We start from the raw sequence: 21556 nt of genomic DNA, 5'->3' as shown, positions 1-21556 counted from the left end.
AATGTAAAAAAAAAAAAGCCAACCATCTCCCACAATGCTAAAAAATTCAAAACACTTTTTAATAGTATTATACAATAGTAATTAATCTTGACAAATTTTTAAATCTTGAAGGACTTTTTGATTGACAAATATGAAATTATGTTAATCTGACATTTCATTGAATTTGAATCCTGCACGTCATTTCTTTGAATGTGGTAATTTCCATGACATACATACAATTATGTCTTAACCTGATGTCAGATAAACAGAATGGCCTGTTTTCCCACCATTTTAATTTTAAAGAGTTTAATTATGCTTGAAATTGATAAAAGACACTGAAAAGAGGTTATTTCCTACTCAAAAGCCCAGGATCACTTTTTCATGATTTTAGCACATTAGCAAGATTTCCCTTCTGCTAGGAACAAAAGGGGCCTAAGGTAGTGCAGTGAGGGGCAGTCACATCTCTACTTGGTCCCTTCTCCTTTTTTCTCTTCTCTCCCTCTTTCTTCTCCTCTCCTTTTATTTTTTATTCCAGTAAACTTGGGGCAAATATGGAAAAAGTGTTTCCTGGTAGGATGAGGCAGAAGGAGAGGGAACTTTGGTTACAGGCCAGTTCCAATATACAAAAAACTGGGTTCTAAGGATGCTTTGTATGAATACGTTGCGTTTACTCTGAGCCTTGGGCTGTGGGTTATAGCAATGAAGGAATCATCGTCTGCCCTTTTGAAGAGCTTACCAATTAATAGAGAAGGTACATCATACAAGAATAACTGTCATATGAGGCAGAATTTGAAAAATTCCATCAGTGTAGTTAAAAACAAAACAAAAAGTGCTGTGGAAATACAGAGAAGAGGTCCCAGCCCATTTGGGTAATCAGGATCCACACTGATGTAAATCTCAGTGGCAGTCATGCTGGGTCTTAGAGAAAATTAGGGTTTTAACAGATCTGCTAAGATGCCATAGATAATATGTAGTAAGTATTAATTAAAACGACAGAATATCTTTCCATATTGTCGATCAGATCAGTTTATAAATTTTTAAGTGAGAACTTCTAAGTAATCTTCTTAAAAGCAAGCATATCTTTTTTACTTGTTTCCAAATGTTAGAAAGTAATACTTTGCTATTAATTTTCATAATTTTAAGTTATTATAATTCTGAATAAATTATGATTTCTCGTATTCTGAGAGATCTTTTTATAGCTGAGGAAAAAAATTACTAATATCATCAAGGGCATAGAAGACATTGATAAGGAACACTGTTTAGACTTGGCCGTATTTTGATTATTGTTTTTATCTGTCTATTATGAGGCTCTCACTCTACTGTAGAAAATACCAGATAAAATGTTCTGGTGTTAGTACCTGAAATAATAGATTGTATTTAAGTAAATAGACCCTACCTCGTCAATTGGAAAAAGCAACATCATTAAATACAGCCTTATTAAATTGCTTTTTGGAGGAGAGAGAATATTTTATTTTTATTTATTTTTAATGATGAAATAGTTAACTACATAATGATTAAACCACAGTCCAGACATATTGCATAGCTTCTGCTAGGGCTGCTCCTGCTGTTACTTCTACCTGGTAGAAAGTAGGTGATATGGGCATGGTTATTAAGGCAAGAACATTTCGTGCATTGCTACATATTTGATGGCTGTTGTTTCAGATTTTTCATTAAGTCCAGAATAACAAAGCCACATTCATTCATTCATTTTTTCATCATTTTCATTCATTTCTCCTTTTTTTTTTTTCCAGCTTAGCAAATCATATATTCTTCTGTGGAGCTGAGAATTGATGTCTGCTCTTCCCAGTGATTTGGAAATTTCCAATCCCAGAGAAAAGTTGACAAAGGTCTAAAATTTATTTTTCCTTATCATAGGAAGTCAACTCTGAAATGAAAATTTTCTACTCATTTCCTTTATAGAGTTAAGGACACATGTATATTTTGAGACTACTTTTTCAGACCTCAGCAGGAAGATTCCCGTAAGAGGCCATCCAGTAGTTCCAGAACAGTTAAAACATTTTTGGAGTTTTATAGCTGTTAATTCCCGTGCCTAAAGCTGAATTCCTTTATCTTCCTTTCACAACATTTGAGCTTAGCTTATTTTCTCTGCTAATCAGAAGTAAAGTAATTTTAACCTGCCTGGTTCCATCGAACATAAGGGATCCTGATTTTACCACATACTTTTTCCTCAGGGACTGCCCAGGACTGAGTCCATATGGAAGAAGAACTTCCTCTTTTCTCTGGAGACAGTGGCAAGGTTAGAAAAAAATCATGCCCTTGGAGCATGTGTGTTCTGTTGCATGAAACATACTTCATGAAGCACCTATTGGTCACCAATAGGAAAATCAATGAGATTCTATCTTTGAGGGGCTCACAGTGTAATCACTGAGATGCCAACAGATAATTGTTGTGGGTATGGAGAATGCTGAAGGGGCCAGCAGGGAACTGATATACCTCAGGTGCAGAGAAAGGGCTCCCAGAGATGGTGACAGTGACGGATGAGGCGCAAAGGCCATCCCCTACTTTCAGACAGTGCTGGCCTGCAAGAGGCTATGAGTTGATCAATGTTTATCCCATTCCCAGAGATTTTTAAAATTATAAACTGTCTGATCTTAGATGATACGTTCTCAATTCATCATAGACATTCTTTAATTTCTTTCTTCATCACATCTGAACATGACAGTCAACCAACTTAAGTCTACTCAGTGTCCAGTTGATGTTAAAAGCCTCATATCTTCCTGCACGCGTATTGATTTCCATCTCGTGTTATTTTGTTGAATTTACATAATATCTGCTTATTGCTATTAACAGCTTAATATTAACTGTCACTATTATTTAATAAAATCAGGTCAAAATTCAATAAAACTGTAAATAATTATGCAAAGCAAGCATCGTGTACAAAGATGGCAAAGCTTTTGAAACTAAACTGTAGCTTTACCATGTGCAGACTTAAGTGTTCATTTGTGAGCCCTTGTAGGAAAGTCCAAAAGTAGCTTATAAAAGTAATGTGTAGAACTCGAGAGTCTTACAAAAATGTTAACAAAAAAATTCCGAATTTTTCCTAGGAACAGGTTTCATAAACTAAAGAATAGATTCACCAAATCAGCAATGAAATTACTGTATTATTACTACATAGTGATTGAACATACACAAATATATATACAAAGTGTTATAATGAATGAATGAATATTTATAATATAATGAATACTATATAGTGAATATATTTATAAGATATAATGAATATATACCAAGTGTTATAATGCTAGAAGGTACTCAAAAGGTGAGGTGTTGGCACTTTTTCTTAACTCTTTTTTGCTAGGTATGCCTAATGTAATTTTGATTCTCTTTAAATACACTGTATTTTAAATTGAATTGCAACAACTTGATAGTTGTCTATAATTAAGTGAAGTATGGTTGTACACTTGATTCTTCATATTGCTGGAGAAGCATAGTTATACAGGTATCACACACTCAAAGGAATAATAAGGTGCAATTTGGTCTCTAATTTTGTGGCAGATTTATTTCCTTAATTATGTTTTCCTCGAGCTAATATTAAAATTTCACTACTTGACATTTCTCAAACAAACGCCAGGTCTTGAAGGAAGAGGAGGTGGGCTAGATGTGAGAAAAGTAGTAAAAGAAAGCCAGCCTGGGTTAATTATCACCTGCAGTAGTGTTATTTGCAGTAAGGAGGGTTACCTGTGCCAAACCAGGACTGAATTCTAGGGACACCATATTGCCATGCTCTCGTTCCTTAGTAGTGCTTTATTCCCCATACAGATTTTTCTCTTGACCATACTTGGCTCTTGCTCAGCCAGTTTCTTCCTTGACAGTTGGGCACGGAGTTGATTGGGTCATTCTGCAGAGACAGCTGCTGTCATGCAGAATGGCTGCAGATAGATTGAGGCTCCTACGGGGGACTATTGTGTGAATCCTACATTGTTTCATGAGTGTGCTGGACAGAAGAATGTGTATTGCTTCTGTGAACAAAGATGCTGTAATTCCTTGAGACTGACACAGGTAGAGTATCCCTTATCCGAAATGCTTGGGACCAGAAGTGTTTGGATTTCAGATTTTTTTTTTTAATTTTAGAGTATTTGCATTATACTTACCAGTTGAGTATCTTTAATCTGAAAACCTGAAATCTGAAATGCTCCAATGAACATTTCCTTTGAGCAGGACCTTCAAACATCATAATTGGTGCTCAAAAAGTTTTGGGTTTTGGATTCAGATTTTTGAATTAGGGATGCTCAGCCTGTATTAAATATGTACTTCAAAAAATGCAAATACATGCATTTTATAAATTTAGTCATCAGTTCCCTAAGTAATAGTTGCCCTAACAAACTTAAAAATTGGGTCTTTGATGACTAACTTCCAACAGCCAGCCTTCTGCCAGAAATTAAAAGCAATGTATTCACATCTCTGTTGTACTTAGGTTATATTGTAATTATTTGTTTGCTATTAAATTGTGACCTCCTTGAAGGGAATGATCATGTCTTATTTTTGTATCTTAGTCAATGATACTATCAGATCCCACATTCTCTTGACTTGTAGCATCATTTCATAAAACTTACAGACTGGAGGTTTCATTAAAGAAAACACACACATTGGAATCCCAGTAGCCAGTAGAGTTACGGGCTGGGTACCATAGGTTTTTTATACAGGTGGACCAGGAAGAAAACCTAGAACTAATCATTTGTAGACAGGTGTGTAAGAGCTGGCTGGAATTTACAGCCTGATTCTAGACATCCAGAAAACCATTTGATTTTATAGCAGAGCAGGACGAAATATAAAACTCTGCTTGCAAGGGAAAAATGAAATATCAGTCAGTCATTGTATCTTTCCATGTGTGCTGTTTGTGGAAGACAACCCACGGTAGGTATTATTGCCTGTTCCTTAAGGAGTCTGAGAATAGCCAAAGCCCTGCAAATGCAAGCAAACACTAGGTCTACAGGCAGTATCATAGTTTATGTGAACTTTTTACTCAACAATCAGATGATATGTGGAAAGAACTCTGGGCTTTAATCTGGCTCATCTACTGAGAAGCTAGTGATCTTGAAAGATTACTTAGTCTCCCTGTGCCCCAGTTTCCTCATAGGTAACATGAGAATAATATCTATGTCCTACAATTGTTGTGAAGATCAGAAATAAGATATAGACATTATTAGATTATTAACATCTGCGTTAAATACTTGTTCCACTTCCTAAACCTTGTTCTTTTGGAAATTTACAGACTTAAAATAGGAAAAAAATTAAAAATGAAGACCTCATAGAAAATAAGATTTCTTCACGATATTGGGTGGTGGGGTAATTTAAAGTAGAAGCTTAACTAAAAACTAACGTAACAAAATTCCATCCTCAGCTCTATTGTGGCCTTGGGCAAGTTGCTCTTTTTTCAGTAAACCAAATGTCACAGAGAAGAAATACAAATTTTAAATAAAGATTCTTGGATTCCTCGATTAATGTAACATCACCATAGAACACTGTGTTCCTAAAGTTATATATATAATAAAATTGGGGACATAGTTTTACACTTGCATATAACTGGAACTTCTTACATACGTGAGATTTTTTTTTTTTGAATTCCAAATTCCAAATTAAGGTTGTCCTGTAGGAAATGCCTGTGGATTTTCCTACCTCTAAGATATATATATATGTATATATATATATATTTTTTTTTTTTTTGTAAAGTACTCTGTAACTAAAGTAGATGCAGAAACAGTAAGCACTGTTTCAAAAGTGAATGGGAGAACCAACTGTTGGTGTTGCCCAAAAGATAATAGAAGGTGTCTTTCTTAGGGCAAGGTCTTATGATCCAAGTGACACGTGAGGGAACATGACTAGATTTGGCATCAGGAGAGCTTAGCCCTGGTACAGGCTCTGCCATTAACTCACAGGGTGATGCCGATAGCAGGGACAAGCTGCTTGTCTTCTTTGTTAGTTTCTTTGTGCTGCTGTAACAAATGACTACAATTCAAACAACAGAAATTTCTTTTCTCACAGTTCTGGAGGCTAGAAGTCTGAAATCAAGGCATCATCAGAGCGATGCTCCCTCGATATCTCTCAGGAAGAATCTTCTCAGCTTCTGGTGGTGGCCCCCAGCAATCCTTGCTGCTCCTTGACTTCCAGATGCATTACTGCAGTCCCTGTGTCTGTTGTCACCTGACCTTCTTCCCTGTGTGTCACTGTGTGCCCTCTCGTCTTCTTTTAAAGACATAGTCATTGGATGTAGGGTCCACTCTAATCCAGTATGACTCCGTCTTAACTCATTACATCTGCAAAGACCCTATTTCCAAACAAAGTCACCTTTTGAGGTTCTAGGTGGATCTGGACTTTGGGGGGAAGCCTTTCAACCCACTGCAGCTCCTCTCTGGGGTTTCTTTGGGTTTCTCAGAAAATTATCTTTTGAGCTCTTTTTAGCTACAGCATTCAATAGTGCCATGAAGATTATTCAGAAAAGATAGAAACCTGAAAACAAAGCTTTATTTACAAGAAAAAAGCTGGTGGCTCTGCTTGTTTTTGCTTTAGGTCCAGTGGCCATTGGGACAGCTGCTCCAAGCATCCTAGCTTCCCTTTACTGACTGCAGACTTTACTTTGGATACAAGTTAATACTGTTGACCGTGATCCAAAGGAAACTTAGAAGTTTGAGGACTTAGTAACAAAGTTGTGTTTGATGATATGGCTCAGGTGAAGTAGAAATGGGGAGCTCTGGAGCCGAGAGCAGGGATTTGGGGCCCAGTTTTCGGAATGGCTTCCATGTGAAGGAGTTACAGAGGATGGGATGGAAAGGAGGGCTGTGAGTCTGGAAATGAGTCACAGCCATTCATTTACTTGTTCATTAACCAACACAATGGTAGGTATTGCATTGTTAGCTCCTTTCAAGGGATGGATGACATGGTGGTGAAAGACTCCGTCTCTGTCCTCCTGAAGTGTACTCAGGAGTCTGTGAAGGTGGCCCCAGAGAAATTCATGTTAATGAGGACAGGGGAGGCTTACTAAGTTAATAGTGTGGACTTGAGAAGAGCAGAGTTGCTGACTTGTGCTCTCCTAAGGTGGAAGGGACAAGTAGGTGTTCAGATCTGTAGAAGGTAAGTGGATAGTTCAGTCAGTTATACACCAGACCGCATTCCCAGTAAGGTTGATTTAATAACTGATGGGAAAGAGAGGCCTTAGAAAATCTTTGTTGCTTTAAATAATGTATAAGTTTGTTGATGTTGTGGGAAATAGCAGACATGCCATTTGATAGACATATTGGCTGTTTATGTATCTTATTATAACCTTCAAAATGTTGGCAAGTTGAAAAGTGTATCAGTAAAAATGCCTCCAAAGTAGCAAATAGGTAAAACTCTTTCAAACAAATTTATAACTTGCTCTTATAGGAGTGTGGGTGCTCATGATCTTAATGTGTATGCTGTTAGGGGGTTAATTGTGACCCTGCAACATTTATGTGTTGAAGTCCTAACAGCCAGTACCTCACAGTGCAACTTATTTGGAAATGGGGTCAGTGCAGATGTAGTTAGTTAAGATGAGGTCATTAGGTTGGACCTTAATCCAATATAATTGGTGTCCTTATAAAAAGGGGAAATTTAGATGCAGAGATATGCAGGGCATGGGGGGAGATGATGTGAACAGACATAGGGAGAAGACAGCCATCCACAAGCTGAGAGAAGCACAGCCTGGAAGAGATCCTTCCCTCACAGCCCTCAGAAGGAGCTAGCTAGCTGATACCTTGAGTTTGGACTTCCAGTTTCCAGAACCATAAGACAGTAAATTTCTGTTGGTTAAGCCACCTCGCTTGTCACTACTTTGTTACGGCTGCCTTAACAAACAAGTACACGTGTTTTCTGGGTGTTTCTTCCTGCCAACTCCCAAACTTGCTTGAGGGATGAGGAAACCCACCAGTTCCTCAAACTGAAGGCCAGGTAAAGCTTGCCCATGAACTAAAACTTTGGACCATTTTCCTTGGTGTCACTTTCAGCATTGTTCTTTACCAAGCATTGTTCTTGACTTAGGCAGCAGATGACATGGCAGCTCTCTCTCTCTCTCTCTCTCGCTTTTACAACCAGCCTAGTTTCCACAGCTACTTTTAAGACATAGCCAACACTTAAAGTATCTGTTGAACATTCAGTTCCCAGAAGCCCAGCTTTGGATGACTCCTGTGTCCTTGAGGACAATGAGTAGCGGAGACCTGGTTCCATCCGGGCCTCCGCTGCTCGATGGCTGTGAACCGCCCAGAAGCAGCTGACAGAGGCAATCCCTGCAGCTGCGAGAGGCCTCTCGAAAATAGATGCAGTTTGTTCTTCCCAAAACCAGTGTTCGCCCTCTTCTACAGAACTGAAGGGGCAGAGAAAATTCACTTTTTAATTTGTCGTTTCAACATATATTTTTTTCCTTTTCAGCCAGTACAGGCTACTCTGTCATCTTTGAAGATGTTAGATGTGGGAAAGTGGCCAATTTTTTCCCTTTGTTCTGAGGAAGAACTACAGTTAATTCGTCAGGCTTGTGTCTTTGGCAGTGCTGGCAATGAAGTTTTATACACTACAGTAAATGATGAGGTAATTTTGAAGAAAATAAATCAGCTACTCACATTTTTAGAAATGGATTTGCCAAATTGAAGATCTTGGGGGAACTAAGGAATAAAAGGTTAAAAAAAAAGCATGGAAATTAGGTTTTATTTATTATATAAAGAAGCAGTTTGCTTAAGGAAGATGATTCCTGTTTGGATGTAATTTATAGATTTGTTAGAAATAGAACTGCTTGAACTAACAGTGGTTTTTCCCATAGATTTTTGTGCTTGGCACAAACTGCTGTGGCTGTTTGGGGTTAGGTGACGTCCAGAGCACCATTGAACCTCGGAGACTGGATTCTTTAAATGGCAAAAAAATAGCCTGCCTCAGCTATGGGAGTGGTCCACATATTGTCCTTGCAACAACAGGTAACCTAGGAACCCCATGTAGAATTTCAACTTTATTTGCAGCTGCCCTTGAGAACATTGTTTAATTGGTTGAGAGTTGCTAGCTCTTCCTGTGAAATTGACTATATTTTGGATGCCATTAAACATGAATGTATCTGAATGCCAGCATAAGGTGATGTGGCAGATGGAATCTAGGAATCATTGGCATTTTAGGTGTATGAACGACAATGCTATAAGCCCAGTAAACACTGCCAAACTGATTGTGGACTTTGGCAAGTCTGTCTGAACTTTGGATTCTTGATCTATGAATTGAAAGACTAAACCTTGTATCCAACATCTCCCCACCAACTCTTAGCATTTTGTGATTCTTACACTAAAGAATGACTGATGGCTGTAGTTGGCGTTAGTAGTAGGGATTAGCCGCTTCATAAGGGATTGCCTAGAAAAATTCCTTGCTCTGAGTGAAGCAAGGAGGAAAAAAGGAAGAAAATAAATAAAACTTCTCCCCAGAAGGTCGTAACCATGGATTTGTAGTTTAATTCACATCAAGACTGAACGGTCCAACAAATCTCAACCCTTGAATTTATTCAAGGTACTGGATGGCAAGTGCCTTAAGGGCATGATAGAAGTTAATGCAAATCCTTTCTAAGGGAAGGCGCCTTTATCCTTGGCCTGAGAGAATTAACCAAAATAATTGTTCAGTGGCAATAAGCAGCACATAGTCAGAGATAACCAGATATACAGTAGTCGCCCGTTATCCTTGGTTTTACTTTCTCAGGTTTCAGTTACCTGCAGTTGACTGTGGTCTGAAAGTATAAATTTAAAATTTCCAAAATAAACAATTCATAAGTTTTAAATTGTGTGCCATTCTGAGTAGGGTGACATTTCACCATCTTACTCCATCCCACCTGGGACATGAATCATCCCTTTGTCCAGCATCTCCGCCGTAGACACTCCCACCTGTTAGTTACTTAGTAGCTGTCTCAGTTATTAGATTGATTGTCTTGGTTGCATAGTGCTTGTGTTCAAGTCACCCTTATTTTACTTAATAATGGCCCCAAAGTGCAAGAGTAGTGATGCTTGCAATTTGGATGTGCCAAAGAGAAACCATACAGTTCTTGCTTTAAATGAAAAATGGAGAGTTTCCATGCTGAGGTTGTTAAGATTTATGGTAAGAACAAATCTTCTATCTGTGATATTGTGAACAGTACATTTTGTAATTGTTCTATTTTATTATTAGTTATTGTTGTTAATCTCTTACTATGCTTAACTTACAAATTAAACTTTATCATAAGTATATATGTATAGGGAAAAACAGTATATACAGGTTCAGTACAAGAGTCTTAGAATGTATCTCCTGCAGATAAGGGGGGCTTGCTATGCAAGGAAACAAGGTACCATGAATGGGAACCAGAAGAAACAACATACAGCAAGAACGGATTACTAAATATCAGGCATTAAAATTATCAGACACCAATTATAAGACAGCTGTATTTATTGTTTGAAGAAATTAAAATGAGCTTGAAGATAATCTGCAGGGATTATAGAAGATTTGAAAAGATCCAAATGAGCAATATGATTATCAAAATGAAAATTCAGTGGACAAATTTTGTAGCAGTTTGAACACAGCAAATTAGTAAAATTAGTAAACTGGAAGATGAATGAGAAGTCATTATTCAGAATATAACACAAAGAGACAACACGCTGGAATATACAGATGAAATGAGTACAAACTGTATGATTCCATTTATTTAAATTTCAAAAACAGGAAAAACTAAACATTTGTATGCAAGATGCATATGTGAGGGCCTTTTGGGGGGTGATTATAAGGTTATATTTCTTGACTTAAGTAGTAGTACATGGGTGTGTGCTTTATAATTTATAAAGCTACATATATGTTTTATAAACTTTTCTGTATATTATGCTACTCAATAAATAATAACAAAGATTTTTAAAAATCAACTTGGTGATTATTTTAAAGATAAGGAAATTAAGACCCAGGGGAGTTAAGTGGCCTTATAATCTTTTGACTTCATTCTAATGTTTTTGCTATTACTCCCAGCAGCCTTTTCTCTGCTCTTTATTAAAAACTTATTTTCCAGTTATTATAACTGCATGCATTTACATTTCACCTTGTTGCTTTGAGGTAGAATGCAGTTTATACTTTCCAAATAGATTCTTTTGTAGAATGACTTTGGTGGAATGGGGAAGTTGATTAGCTTTTTGCACCTGAATTTTTAGATTTCATTTGTGGAAGCTGTGCTACATATATTTTCATATAACGAAGTAGATGTTGTAAAAACTGGTTGTCTTTCTTTTTATTTTCAGAAGGAGAAGTCTTTACCTGGGGTCATAATGCTTACAGCCAGCTGGGCAATGGGACAACTAATCATGGTTTAGTGCCCTGTCATATCTCTACTAATTTGTCAAACAAACAAGTCATTGAAGTTGCCTGTGGGTCTTACCATTCTTTGGTGCTAACATCTGATGGAGAGGTGAGAAAAGTCAGCATAAAGCTCATTGATTTTTTTCAATAAGATTATGTAGACTTCTATAGTAGTCCTGGAAATACAATCATTTGATTAAAATAACCACCTCCCTCAAATTCAGCCTTATTTTTGGTAGCAATTCACAGTCAGGGTGTTGATGTTGTGACATTTACCTGTACGTAGTAAGGTCTTCCATAATTGCAAAATTTAAAAGGAGGTGTTGTTCCTTCTCTGTTGCTGTAGTAAAGAGGTTATTTGCAATAAGAAAAATCCCCAAATGCTGGAAAAGATGGCTGGGGCAAAGTAGATACTTTTGTGTTACGTTTTATTTAATAGTAATTGTTACGGTTTGTATAGATAACACCAATAACCTAATTTTATAAAATCATGTACATTGTGTAAGAATGAATTTTGTAAACACTTCTCTGCCTGTGTTGTGAGGATTTATGAATGTGAAGCACTTTGAGAGGAAAGACTCGGTGCCACAAGTACATGTCAGTGTCCAGTTGAGACACTTTATAAATTAATGTGTTTCATTTACTGATCTTTCCTTTAAACAGGTATTTGCCTGGGGTTATAATAACTCTGGGCAGGTAGGATCTGGATCAACAGTTAATCAGCCAATCCCTCGAAGAGTCACTGGCTGCCTACAAAATAAAGTAGTTGTGACTATAGCGTGTGGGCAGATGTGCTGCATGGCAGTAGTAGACACGGGGGAGGTAAGGAAGTTATTTTACATCTTGTTTAAAAACCGTGTTTGCCACATGAGTCTCATGCCAGTATGGTATGTCCCACATAACAGACAACTTGCTGGCCATTTGTCTCTTGAGAGGATTGAGGGTCTCATTTTCTCTCAGGTCTATGTCTGGGGTTACAACGGAAACGGGCAGCTCGGACTTGGCAATAGTGGCAACCAGCCAACCCCTTGCAGAGTGGCAGCTTTGCAAGGCATCCGTGTCCAGCGGGTACGTCCACTGTCAGTTTGTGTGCGTGTATTTTTAAGTCTTCACTGGCAAAGATATCAATGTATTAAAAACATAGATTTGTTGGCAGGATGAAAAGTTTAGCTGCTTGAATGTCTTCATTAAAGTAAAGGTTAAATCTCTTTTTCCTTGAATTAAATTGCAGCTGTTCAGAAAATTTCTGTTCCAGGGCACTGTCACATACCTTTTGGAATATAAATTGTTACAAGCTTTCCTGAAGAAGCTTTGGCATAGCGTACAAGAGCCTTAAAAGCCTTTATACACTTGGACCTGTAGTTCTACTCCTAGGGAATTTCCCTGAGGAACCAACAATTCCTGTAACTGTCTTACAGAATTAGTTAAGAAGATACATATACATATAAAAAAAGGATAACTTTAATAAAAAACAATAGGTATAACAGAATTTACTAATCAAATCGTAAGTTAATGATTAGATAAATTATGCCAAGTATATATGCTGGAGATGATGTATTGTATACAAAGAATTTTTAATGATGTGGAAAACTGCTATGTGTAATGGTAAATAAAATGAAGCGAGATACAGAACTGCTTATACAACATGATCAGTAAAAAAATGCTATAGGTGCATATCTCTATGTCTATATAGAAATAGAAAAAAAAGCCTCTGATCTTCAGAGTACTTTTATATTTATATTTTTCTATATTTTTCAAATTGAACATGTTTTACTTTTATAATCAAAAAAGAAAATAATTATTTAAAAAATACGAGTGTCTGTTTCTTACATTCCACTCATACCCCTTGATTTCTGTGAGCATTAAAGCTCCAGTGAACTGGGGCAGGTGCTCACGCCAGGGAACTCATGGCAATCTTACTGCAGTTCTGGCCCACATGTTCTGGAAGGATGTTGGTTAACTTAATGCTTGCCTCTACTACAGGTAGGCTGCCTCTTCCTTTCTTTTTTTTCATTTTTGATTCTTAACCTACTTTGTGGAAGCAGTGAAATAATTGCTTCTATTTGCAGTCCTGAGTGGATTTTTTTTCCTTCCAGGTCGCCTGTGGCTACGCACACACATTAGTATTGACAGATGAAGGCCAAGTGTATGCTTGGGGCGCCAATTCTTATGGGCAGTTGGGCACTGGCAATAAAAGCAACCAGTCCTATCCTACTCCTGTCACTGTGGAAAAGGACAGGTAACATGGGCATTTTCACAGTCCCCACACTGGTCTTTGGTGATTGTGATTAAACAGGACTTAGATATATAGAGAATGGTGGGGAATGTACTGCTAGTGTTAGAATATTATTTAACAAGAGTATTTATTCCTTTAGAAAAATTGGCTTTGGAATTGTTGGGGAGGTTGATTGTATGTTAAATATGCTATTTTCACTTACCCATGTTTCATCTATACCTCCAACAGCTATTCTAAGCAAACTGCAGTGACTAAACTTGCAACAGCTGTTCTGTTACTCTTCTGCCTTACAAATCACCCTTTTGCCCTCCTCCTTTTCCTGTTTTACATTCTTAAGGGGGTGTCAATAACATTCGAGGTCGCTCTTCCCTGGCTTAGGAAAAGGTACCTTGCGTGGGGTATAAAGCTGGTCAGGAAATTAAGATTTACTTTTGTGCACTTGTTTGCAAGGTTGTGTTATGTAATTAGCACATCCAGAATTAGTTTCCACATTATTCTGATATTTTTGAAAGCCTTTGGAATTTCTCAAGCATGGTCAGATCGCTGCCTTTTCACTTTTCATTTCTTGACAGTAGTATAGAGCAAAAACGTTTCATTATCTTTTCTTTTAAACCAGGGTTGCAGTCATTGTAGAAATGAATGCTGCTGTTTTTACTGCATGTATCTTTATTATATTTAATTTTAAAAGAAATATACAGACAGATTAGCTCACATTTATATGCAGTTCTTTTCTAATTTTCTGTTGGAATACTTAACAACGAAAATGAAGAACCAAATTGTCATTTTTCAACTGCCTCAGTTTTCATTTGAGTATTGCGAACTTGGCTGACTTTCTTTAACCTATGTTTTAAAAGTTTTATTTAACCAATTTAACATAGGTTAATTTTATAGGTTAAATAAAACTTTTTTCTCCAAAAACCTTAAAATTTAAGACCCCTGGCCCCTTCAGAATTGGGAGGAGGGACAATAATGGAGGCAGGAGGTGGTGCAGGCAGATGCCTGCAGCTGTTCATTCACACATCTTGTAGCTTAGAGCTCCTCAGAAGAGAAGGGACAGTCCTGAGGCTTTGAATAACCACAAAAGTGCCTCAGCTGGTAGGGACACTTAACATTTAAACTGAAAAACAGAGTTAAAGGATTAAATAAAGATGACATGGAAATAAAAACGATGGATTTGTGTGGCCTGTTATTTTTTTATTTTTATTTTTTGAGACACAATCTCCCTGTCACCCAGGTTGGAGTGCAGTGGTGCAATCATGGCTCACTGTAGTCTTGACTTCCCAAGCTCAGGCGATCCTCCCACCTCAGCCTCTGGAGTAGCTGGGACTACAGGAGCGTGCCACCAAACCTAGCTAATTTTTGTGTTTTTTTGTAGGGCCAGGATTTTGCCACGTTGCCCAGGCTGGTAGCTCCTGGGCTCAAGCGATCCTCTTACCTCGGCCTCCCAAAGTGCTGGGATTACAGGTGTGAGCCACTGCGCCTGGCCTGGCCCATTACTTTTTATGGTGCTCCTACACTTCCCCAGAACTTTAGCATATCCGTCCGTAGTCTCACAGAATCTGCCATCGTTGCCCACCAGTGACTTGCTGCATTGCACTGCTGGTCCCTGATCCAGAATGAACACCCAAGGCTTCTGATTCAGGTTCTCACTGGGGCAGATGGATTGTGGGGCGTCAAGGTGGGAGAGAGAAAAAGTAGCAGAGAAGCAGGTAATGGGAATGGAAGCTGTGTGAGTGCCAAGTTGCTTAACTGGACGTTGGGAGTTATCTATTGCATTTCTGTCTTCTTAAACTGCAGTTATTTTTGAATTATAATTTGGCTGTAAAAATCATGGATGGGCCAGGCACTCACGCCTGTAATCCCAGCACTTTGGGGGGCCAAGGCGGGCAGATCGCCTGAGGTCAGGAGTTTGAGACCAGCCTGGCCAACAAGGTGAAACCCTGTCTCTACTAAAAATACAAAAATTAGCTGGGCGTGGTGGCGCATGCCTGTAATCCCAGTTACTTGGGAGGCTGAGGCACGAGAATCCCTTGACCCCAGGAAGTGGAGGTTGCAGTGAAATCGCAACAGTGCACTCTAGCCTGGGCAGCAGAGTGAGACTCTGTCTCAAAAAAAAAAAAAAAAAAAAAAATCATGGATGAATGCTTTAAACGAGATGTTCCTGATTTTCTCAGTTTTCCGTACTTGAATTTCAAGTGGTGGTTTCTGAACTTGCACAGTTTTAACCAGGCACTCAATCACGGGCGTATTCCGAGGGAGGGGTTTATAGGTCTGTGCTGGGACTTGTTCTGCACTTCTCCACCCTTTCCAGGGATTGGAAAGTCAAGTATATGTCATAACTTATCCCTCAGGAACCCCGGAGCCTTACTTCTGACTCTTCTGCGGCCCATTACAGGAAAGCCTGACTAATTAGGAACTGGATTGAATGTGGGGTGGGGTGGGTTTCAGTTCTTAGTTACCTGTTCACACAAGTGGGAAGGAGAAATCTGTCTACATTGTTTTCTTTGCTGGAACAACCATCCAAGGGAAACCTTTTAAAATCTTTCCCAGAAAAAGATTTTATTTATGATGGAGAATACTGATAATTGTCAGCAATTTATGTTTACATAAAAATAAGTTTAATGATTAAAATGATTATCTTCTCCTAATCCAGTCATTCCCAATCTTTCTGAAGTTTCAGTACCTTGGGGACAGATTGACCAACATTTGTATCTTTGTTCTTAACGTTCCCTAACAACATATTTTAAACTAAACTGATGTAAAGCTAACTTTTCCTTGAATTTCTGAGAATTCTTCGACTTCTGAGGTAGTTGGTATAATACTTGGGCTCTTACAAAACCAGGATTGGGAATCCCTGCTGTGGATCTGTCATCTTTGCTGTTTCTTCTCCAATATTCTTCTCCCTCACAGATGACCTTTCACCCCTCTTCAAGGTTTTCCGGTTTCTATTCTTTCTCACTCTCTGCTTTTTCATTTCTAATACTTCATAGCCAATAAGCTCAGCAGTTGTTGTTGATCATTCCCTTGAGGTGACACAAAACCTGTTTATTATCAACATGTAGTGATTTTTTTTTCCCATTAAAATTGGCTACAAAATAAAGTGTGAAATACGCCAGACATCCTGATAGTAAAGGTTAGCTCAGTTGATAGTCATTGTCTGTCGCATGTGTGACTGGAAAATTGGAACGTCGGTGTTTGCTGCTTGGTATGAGTCCAGTTTGAAAACCAACGATGACCTTAGGCAATGGCAGGATTCCTTAGTGGTTGCTTGGGTCACAAGCCTAGACCTGAAAGTACCCTCTAAACTTTCTCCACTCTCATTCCTGTAGCAGCTACTGCAGCCAACCAAATCTGCGCCCCACCCCTGACTTCCCATGTGGAGCCGGGTGTGCCAGGTATACGTCACAAGGCCATGCCCAGGGACAGGCAGCATCACGTGGCCTTCCCTGATCCACCCTTTGGCTCTGTCTGTCCCAGCCCTTCTCTAGAGAGTAGTGTCCCACTTCAGGTCACCAGCTGCTCTAGGGGCAGAGGCTACCCCCTTTCATGGACACTAATAACAAATAACAAACATCTCAGAAGGGAACATAGGAACAACATTATTTGGCTTTTCTGATGTTGGGCAGATCAGTGAAGGATGCTGTTGTGCTCCAGTCACTGACATTTTTCATAGAACATTACCCCAAAGGACACAGAAATGATTCCAAAAAATGTAGAAGTCTTTGCCTAGTAGGTCACTGCGAAGTGCTAAAATCTGAAGAAAGGAAGAGCAGTTCACAAATGCTTATCTCCACATTGTTCATTGGACTGCCCTAACCTCCCCTGCTCCCAGAGGATACCAGATGGCTTTACAATTGAGGTGGTTCGAACACAGAAGGCCCTTTTTCCTTTTATTAATTGCTCAGCTATCTGTACATTGGCCCCCACACCTGCCACCTGACCAGCGCAGCTTCTGCCTCCCTCAGCACTGCCAGCCGGGGGTTTTCTTAGACTCATCCTCTGGGCCACCTTCCGCTCCTCTCCCTCCCTCTGCGTTAACATCCAGGCCACCCTCATTACTCCTTGGCAACCTAGCTTGGGTTGGCCTCCTCAGCCAGCCTTCCAGACTGCTCTTTCTCTCCCTTGCAGCCTGTCTTGCACACCACTGTGGCCAGGTCAGTCTTTCGGAGAATACCATTTCCTTACATCATGGCCCTGTTTACAAAGCTGTTTCCCATTTGCCTATCACATCAGATCAAATCAGAACCCTTCGGCTCTGGATTGAAACCGATGCCACTGTTGCTGGCAAGCCTCATTGCCCTCCGATCCCGGCGTTGGCCTCCGTCCCTGTCAGGCCTCGTAAGATGCTGCTCTCTGCCGTCCTGCCATCTCCAGCTCTGCCTGCATGTTGGTCCTGCATTGCTCTCCACCTCACAGACTCTTATTCCACGGCTCTGGCCAGTCCAAAGCATACATGGCCCAGTTAGTTCCCTTGAAATATTCCCTGAGGAGCCCCCAGGTATTTTTCCTTACTCACTGGAGACTTGTAGTCAGGGCCACACTGATGTCATTTGGGAATTATTTGCAAAGTCACAGATCTGGACTTCTCTCTCCAGCTAAATCATGAGTTCCTCAGCTAAGTCACGGGCCCACAGTTCCTGCAGCAGCTGGTAAACACTTTTAGTCACGGAAGGAAGCCTTTTTCGGTTCTCAGCTCTGCCAAGGAACTTATTTCATGTACACAAAACCACAAACCGTGAGAGGATTGCTGCCTGTATCCTGTTCCCCCTCATCTTTTTTTTCTTTAAAAAGATGGTAAAGCTGATTATAAGAATTTAAATAACGTGGCCCTAGAACTACACTCTGACTCTGAGCCCTGTGTCCTGCCCACAGCACCAGGCCATGAAGACAGACCATGTTGCTATCCTCACATTTGCTTGTAACTTAGGAGGCTTGCCAGTAAAATCAATGGTAACAGTGGACGTACTTCTCTTTGAATAAGTTTATTCTATTTCCTTCTCCCATTTTCTTTATTTGTTGGAAAGAATGGTGCTGATTGAGAAGCCAAATATTATTAACCATTTTCCCCATCTGGCACGGTTCTTTTGCACAGCACTGGATTAGGCCGGGGGACTGGCCTAACCCTGCAAATATCAGGAAAGGACTCTTCTAGGGAAAGTCATACTAATCTGAATTGATCACTAGAAATACATGGTCTCTACCTAAAAGATGCTTTGTCACTTAAAAGGCTGAGTAGTCGTCATAATGTAAAGAAACCTCTACTGTCATGCAACCATTTGCACCCAGCCGTTGTGCCTGGTTGGCACTTAACATTTTATCATTTGATTCTCACACCAGCCTTGCAGTGTGATGAAACCAAGGCTCCTAGGTGCTAAGTGACATTCCCCTAGTCACGCAGCCTAGTGGTAGAGCGAGGATTCAAACCTAGTTTTTGTTTTCCTTTGAGCTGGAGCTGCAAGAAAAAATAAATAAATAAATAAATAAAAAACAAACCTAGGTTTGACTCCAAATCCTGAGCTCTCCCCTGTGGGCCATCGTAGCCTCTTTTCCTCTAGTATTTGTGGGTGGTTTTCCTCTAATAAGTCAGTGAAATTGCCGTACATGAGAACAGCATGTTTCAGCCTCTGAGGCGAGCCGGTACAAGCTCCAGGTTCTGTGATGACACCTCCCTCCTGGTTTGAGAGCAACTGCCTAAAGGAGGCAGTGGAGGATCATCCTCACCCTTCAGGTGCTAGCCCGTGTCAGTGGGGTCTTACACAACCTTTGCTCTGTGTTGTTGAGTCTTCCTCAGTCAGTAAAGTGACCCATAGATTATATTCAGTAAGACACCATGTTATGTGCTTAGAGAGAATTAAGCCAGTGATTAGGCCTGCTGGAAACTGGTCATCTCGCTGAACAGGTGAAACGGATGCATAAAGTAACAGGGCCAGGCTGGAGTGGTGTGGACAGGAAGTGCTGCAGGAGCTCAGGTGAGCGGGAGTCCTCAAACTTGGGGCAGTTTGAACTGGGCCTTACAAGATGGGTAGGGTTTGTAAGGCAGAGAGAAAGAACATTCCTGAACAACCATGTATGAGGACATTGAAGGGCAATGAGAAAGCCCGTTTGTTGAAACAGGGTGTGTGGACAAAATTGACTTGTGAGATGTCTACAGAGGTGACGCCAAATCATGGACGGAGTTATGTCTTGTGTCAGGACTTTATCTGAGAGAAGCCACCGCCCTTGTGAAAGTTCTGATGAGAACAGTGTTCCAAGAGGATGATTAACCTGCCAGCACTGTGTGAGTTGGGGCAGAAGAGAGAGTCTAAGGCAAGGGAGACCTGGGAGGCTGTTACAGGGGCCAGATGTGGGGTGTGCCTGACCCCCCAGTGGTGGCTGAGGGAGACGTTACAAAGAAAGCATCTTTGTTATTTAACTGGATATTCTAAAGAAAGTGGTAAATGAGGAGGGAGAAGTCAAAGATGACCCTGAAGTTCTGAGGATGCTGGTACCATTGTCTGCTGTAGCAAAATCAAGACAGGGACTTCCCCTGGGTTAAAAGAGTTTACCATTTTCCTTTAATCTGTATGGTGGCTTATTCTGATGGAAAAGAAATTACTTCCAGATCAACAAGACAATGTTTTCCATTAAGAAGTGTTCTGAGGCCAGGTGCAGTGGCTCACACCTGTAATCCCAGCACGTTGGGAGGCCAAGGTGGGCGGATCACTTGAGCTCTGGAGTTCAAGACCAACCTGAGCAACATGGCAAAACCTTGTCTCTACAAAAAATACAAAAATTAGTCAGGTGTGGTGGCTTGCACCTGTAGTCCTAGCTACTACAGAGGCTGAGGTAGGAGGATCACTTGAGCCCGGGAGGCAGAGGCTGCAGTGAGCCAAGATCCAAGATTGTGCCACTGCATTCTAGCCTGGGTGACAAGGCAAGACTACTCTGTCTCAAAAAAAAAAAAATTGTTCTGAGAACTACCTGCTCATCAATCATGAACTTAGAGCAGTAGGGTATATCACATAGTGATCCTAGGGAACTGCTCTCCTGGGCTCCAGGTCATACAGCCCAGTGTGGTAGGACTACTGAATTTACTCTGTGCAATAGGAGTTGGAATGACCCATAGCATTCTAAAAATTGGTGAAGTCTTCATTAAAATATTTGTTTATTGGCCCTCAGTCCAGATGACCCAAATCTTTATTATTTTCTTCGGTAAGTGATGTTTTAGGGGGAAAAAATTTAAACCACCCTTTTTTGATAGGGGGGACCACTACTCTTGTGGGTTATACTTGAATTTCAAAACAGTATGGTGCATGTTTTTATAGGCCTACTGGCTAGAAGTGGTACAAACAGATCTTCATGAGTTATAAGTGCCATTGAAGTGTGGCTTAAGTGTAAATAATGGTTTGGTGCCTGATAATTTAGGAGATGAGGTGTATGAGTCATGTGGTGTTTTTTTTTTGTTTTTTTTTTTTCCTTTTCCTGACCCTTTTTGTAATTTTATGATGTCCCACATCAGTTAAACCTGGCGGGAGGAGGACACAACTTGTTTCTGCCCCTGGTCACTGTGCTTATGTGGTGTGTGTTTGTGAATTTAGGATTATCGAGATTGCAGCCTGTCACTCCACACACACGTCTGCGGCCAAGACGCAGGGTGGGCACGTGTACATGTGGGGCCAGTGCCGGGGTCAGTCTGTGATCCTCCCGCACCTCACCCACTTCTCCTGCACTGATGACGTGTTTGCCTGCTTTGCCACTCCCGCCGTCACGTGGCGCCTTCTCTCCGTGGGTAAGCTGGTCACTGTCCATTTGGGGGATGGCCTGAAAATCTGGGAAAGAACTCAGGGCTTTACTTTGATAATGAGGATTTTGTTAGGTGCACTATCATAATTTATTTTTCTCTGATGGGCTTCTGCAAAAGGGAACTAGTTTTATTTTCTTCAGAGCATCAGAAATCAACACCAGTACTAAACTAAAAGTAATTTTATTTGACTACTTTTTTTTTTTTCTTTAAGAGAGAAAGATGAAGTCTTGCTCTGTTGCCCAGGCTGGAGTGCAGTG

The 21556-nt window shown here is 40.0% G+C and overlaps 2 protein-coding genes across 11 annotated transcripts in view; both read left to right on the top strand.

The window, feature by feature from the left end:
- RCBTB2 (RCC1 and BTB domain containing protein 2) overlaps positions 1-21556 on the top strand; it is a 46141-nt gene that overhangs the window by 11273 nt on the left and 13312 nt on the right. For 3 of the 10 annotated variants that reach the window (XM_054528629.2, XM_024257576.3, XM_063714659.1), the window contains 8 exons: positions 1731-1826; positions 8380-8535; positions 8765-8915; positions 11223-11389; positions 11944-12102; positions 12241-12348; positions 13377-13519; positions 21094-21284. In XM_054528629.2, coding sequence (XP_054384604.1) covers positions 1770-1826; positions 8380-8535; positions 8765-8915; positions 11223-11389; positions 11944-12102; positions 12241-12348; positions 13377-13519; positions 21094-21284 — 1132 coding nt within the window. In that variant the 5' untranslated portion in view covers positions 1731-1769. 10 annotated transcript variants of the gene reach the window in all.
- On the top strand, positions 17225-19449 carry LOC103892237 (uncharacterized). The gene has a single exon (XM_063714905.1). The coding sequence runs from the start codon at positions 17359-17361 to the stop codon at positions 17980-17982; it is 624 nt and encodes a 207-aa protein (XP_063570975.1). The 5' UTR covers positions 17225-17358; the 3' UTR covers positions 17983-19449.

Source organism: Pongo abelii, chromosome 14 (assembly GCF_028885655.2).
Source record: "Pongo abelii isolate AG06213 chromosome 14, NHGRI_mPonAbe1-v2.0_pri, whole genome shotgun sequence".
Taxonomy (NCBI): domain Eukaryota; kingdom Metazoa; phylum Chordata; class Mammalia; order Primates; family Hominidae; genus Pongo; species Pongo abelii.
Note: the sequence above shows the minus strand (reverse complement) of the source record. Positions and strands in the feature narration are given on the sequence as shown.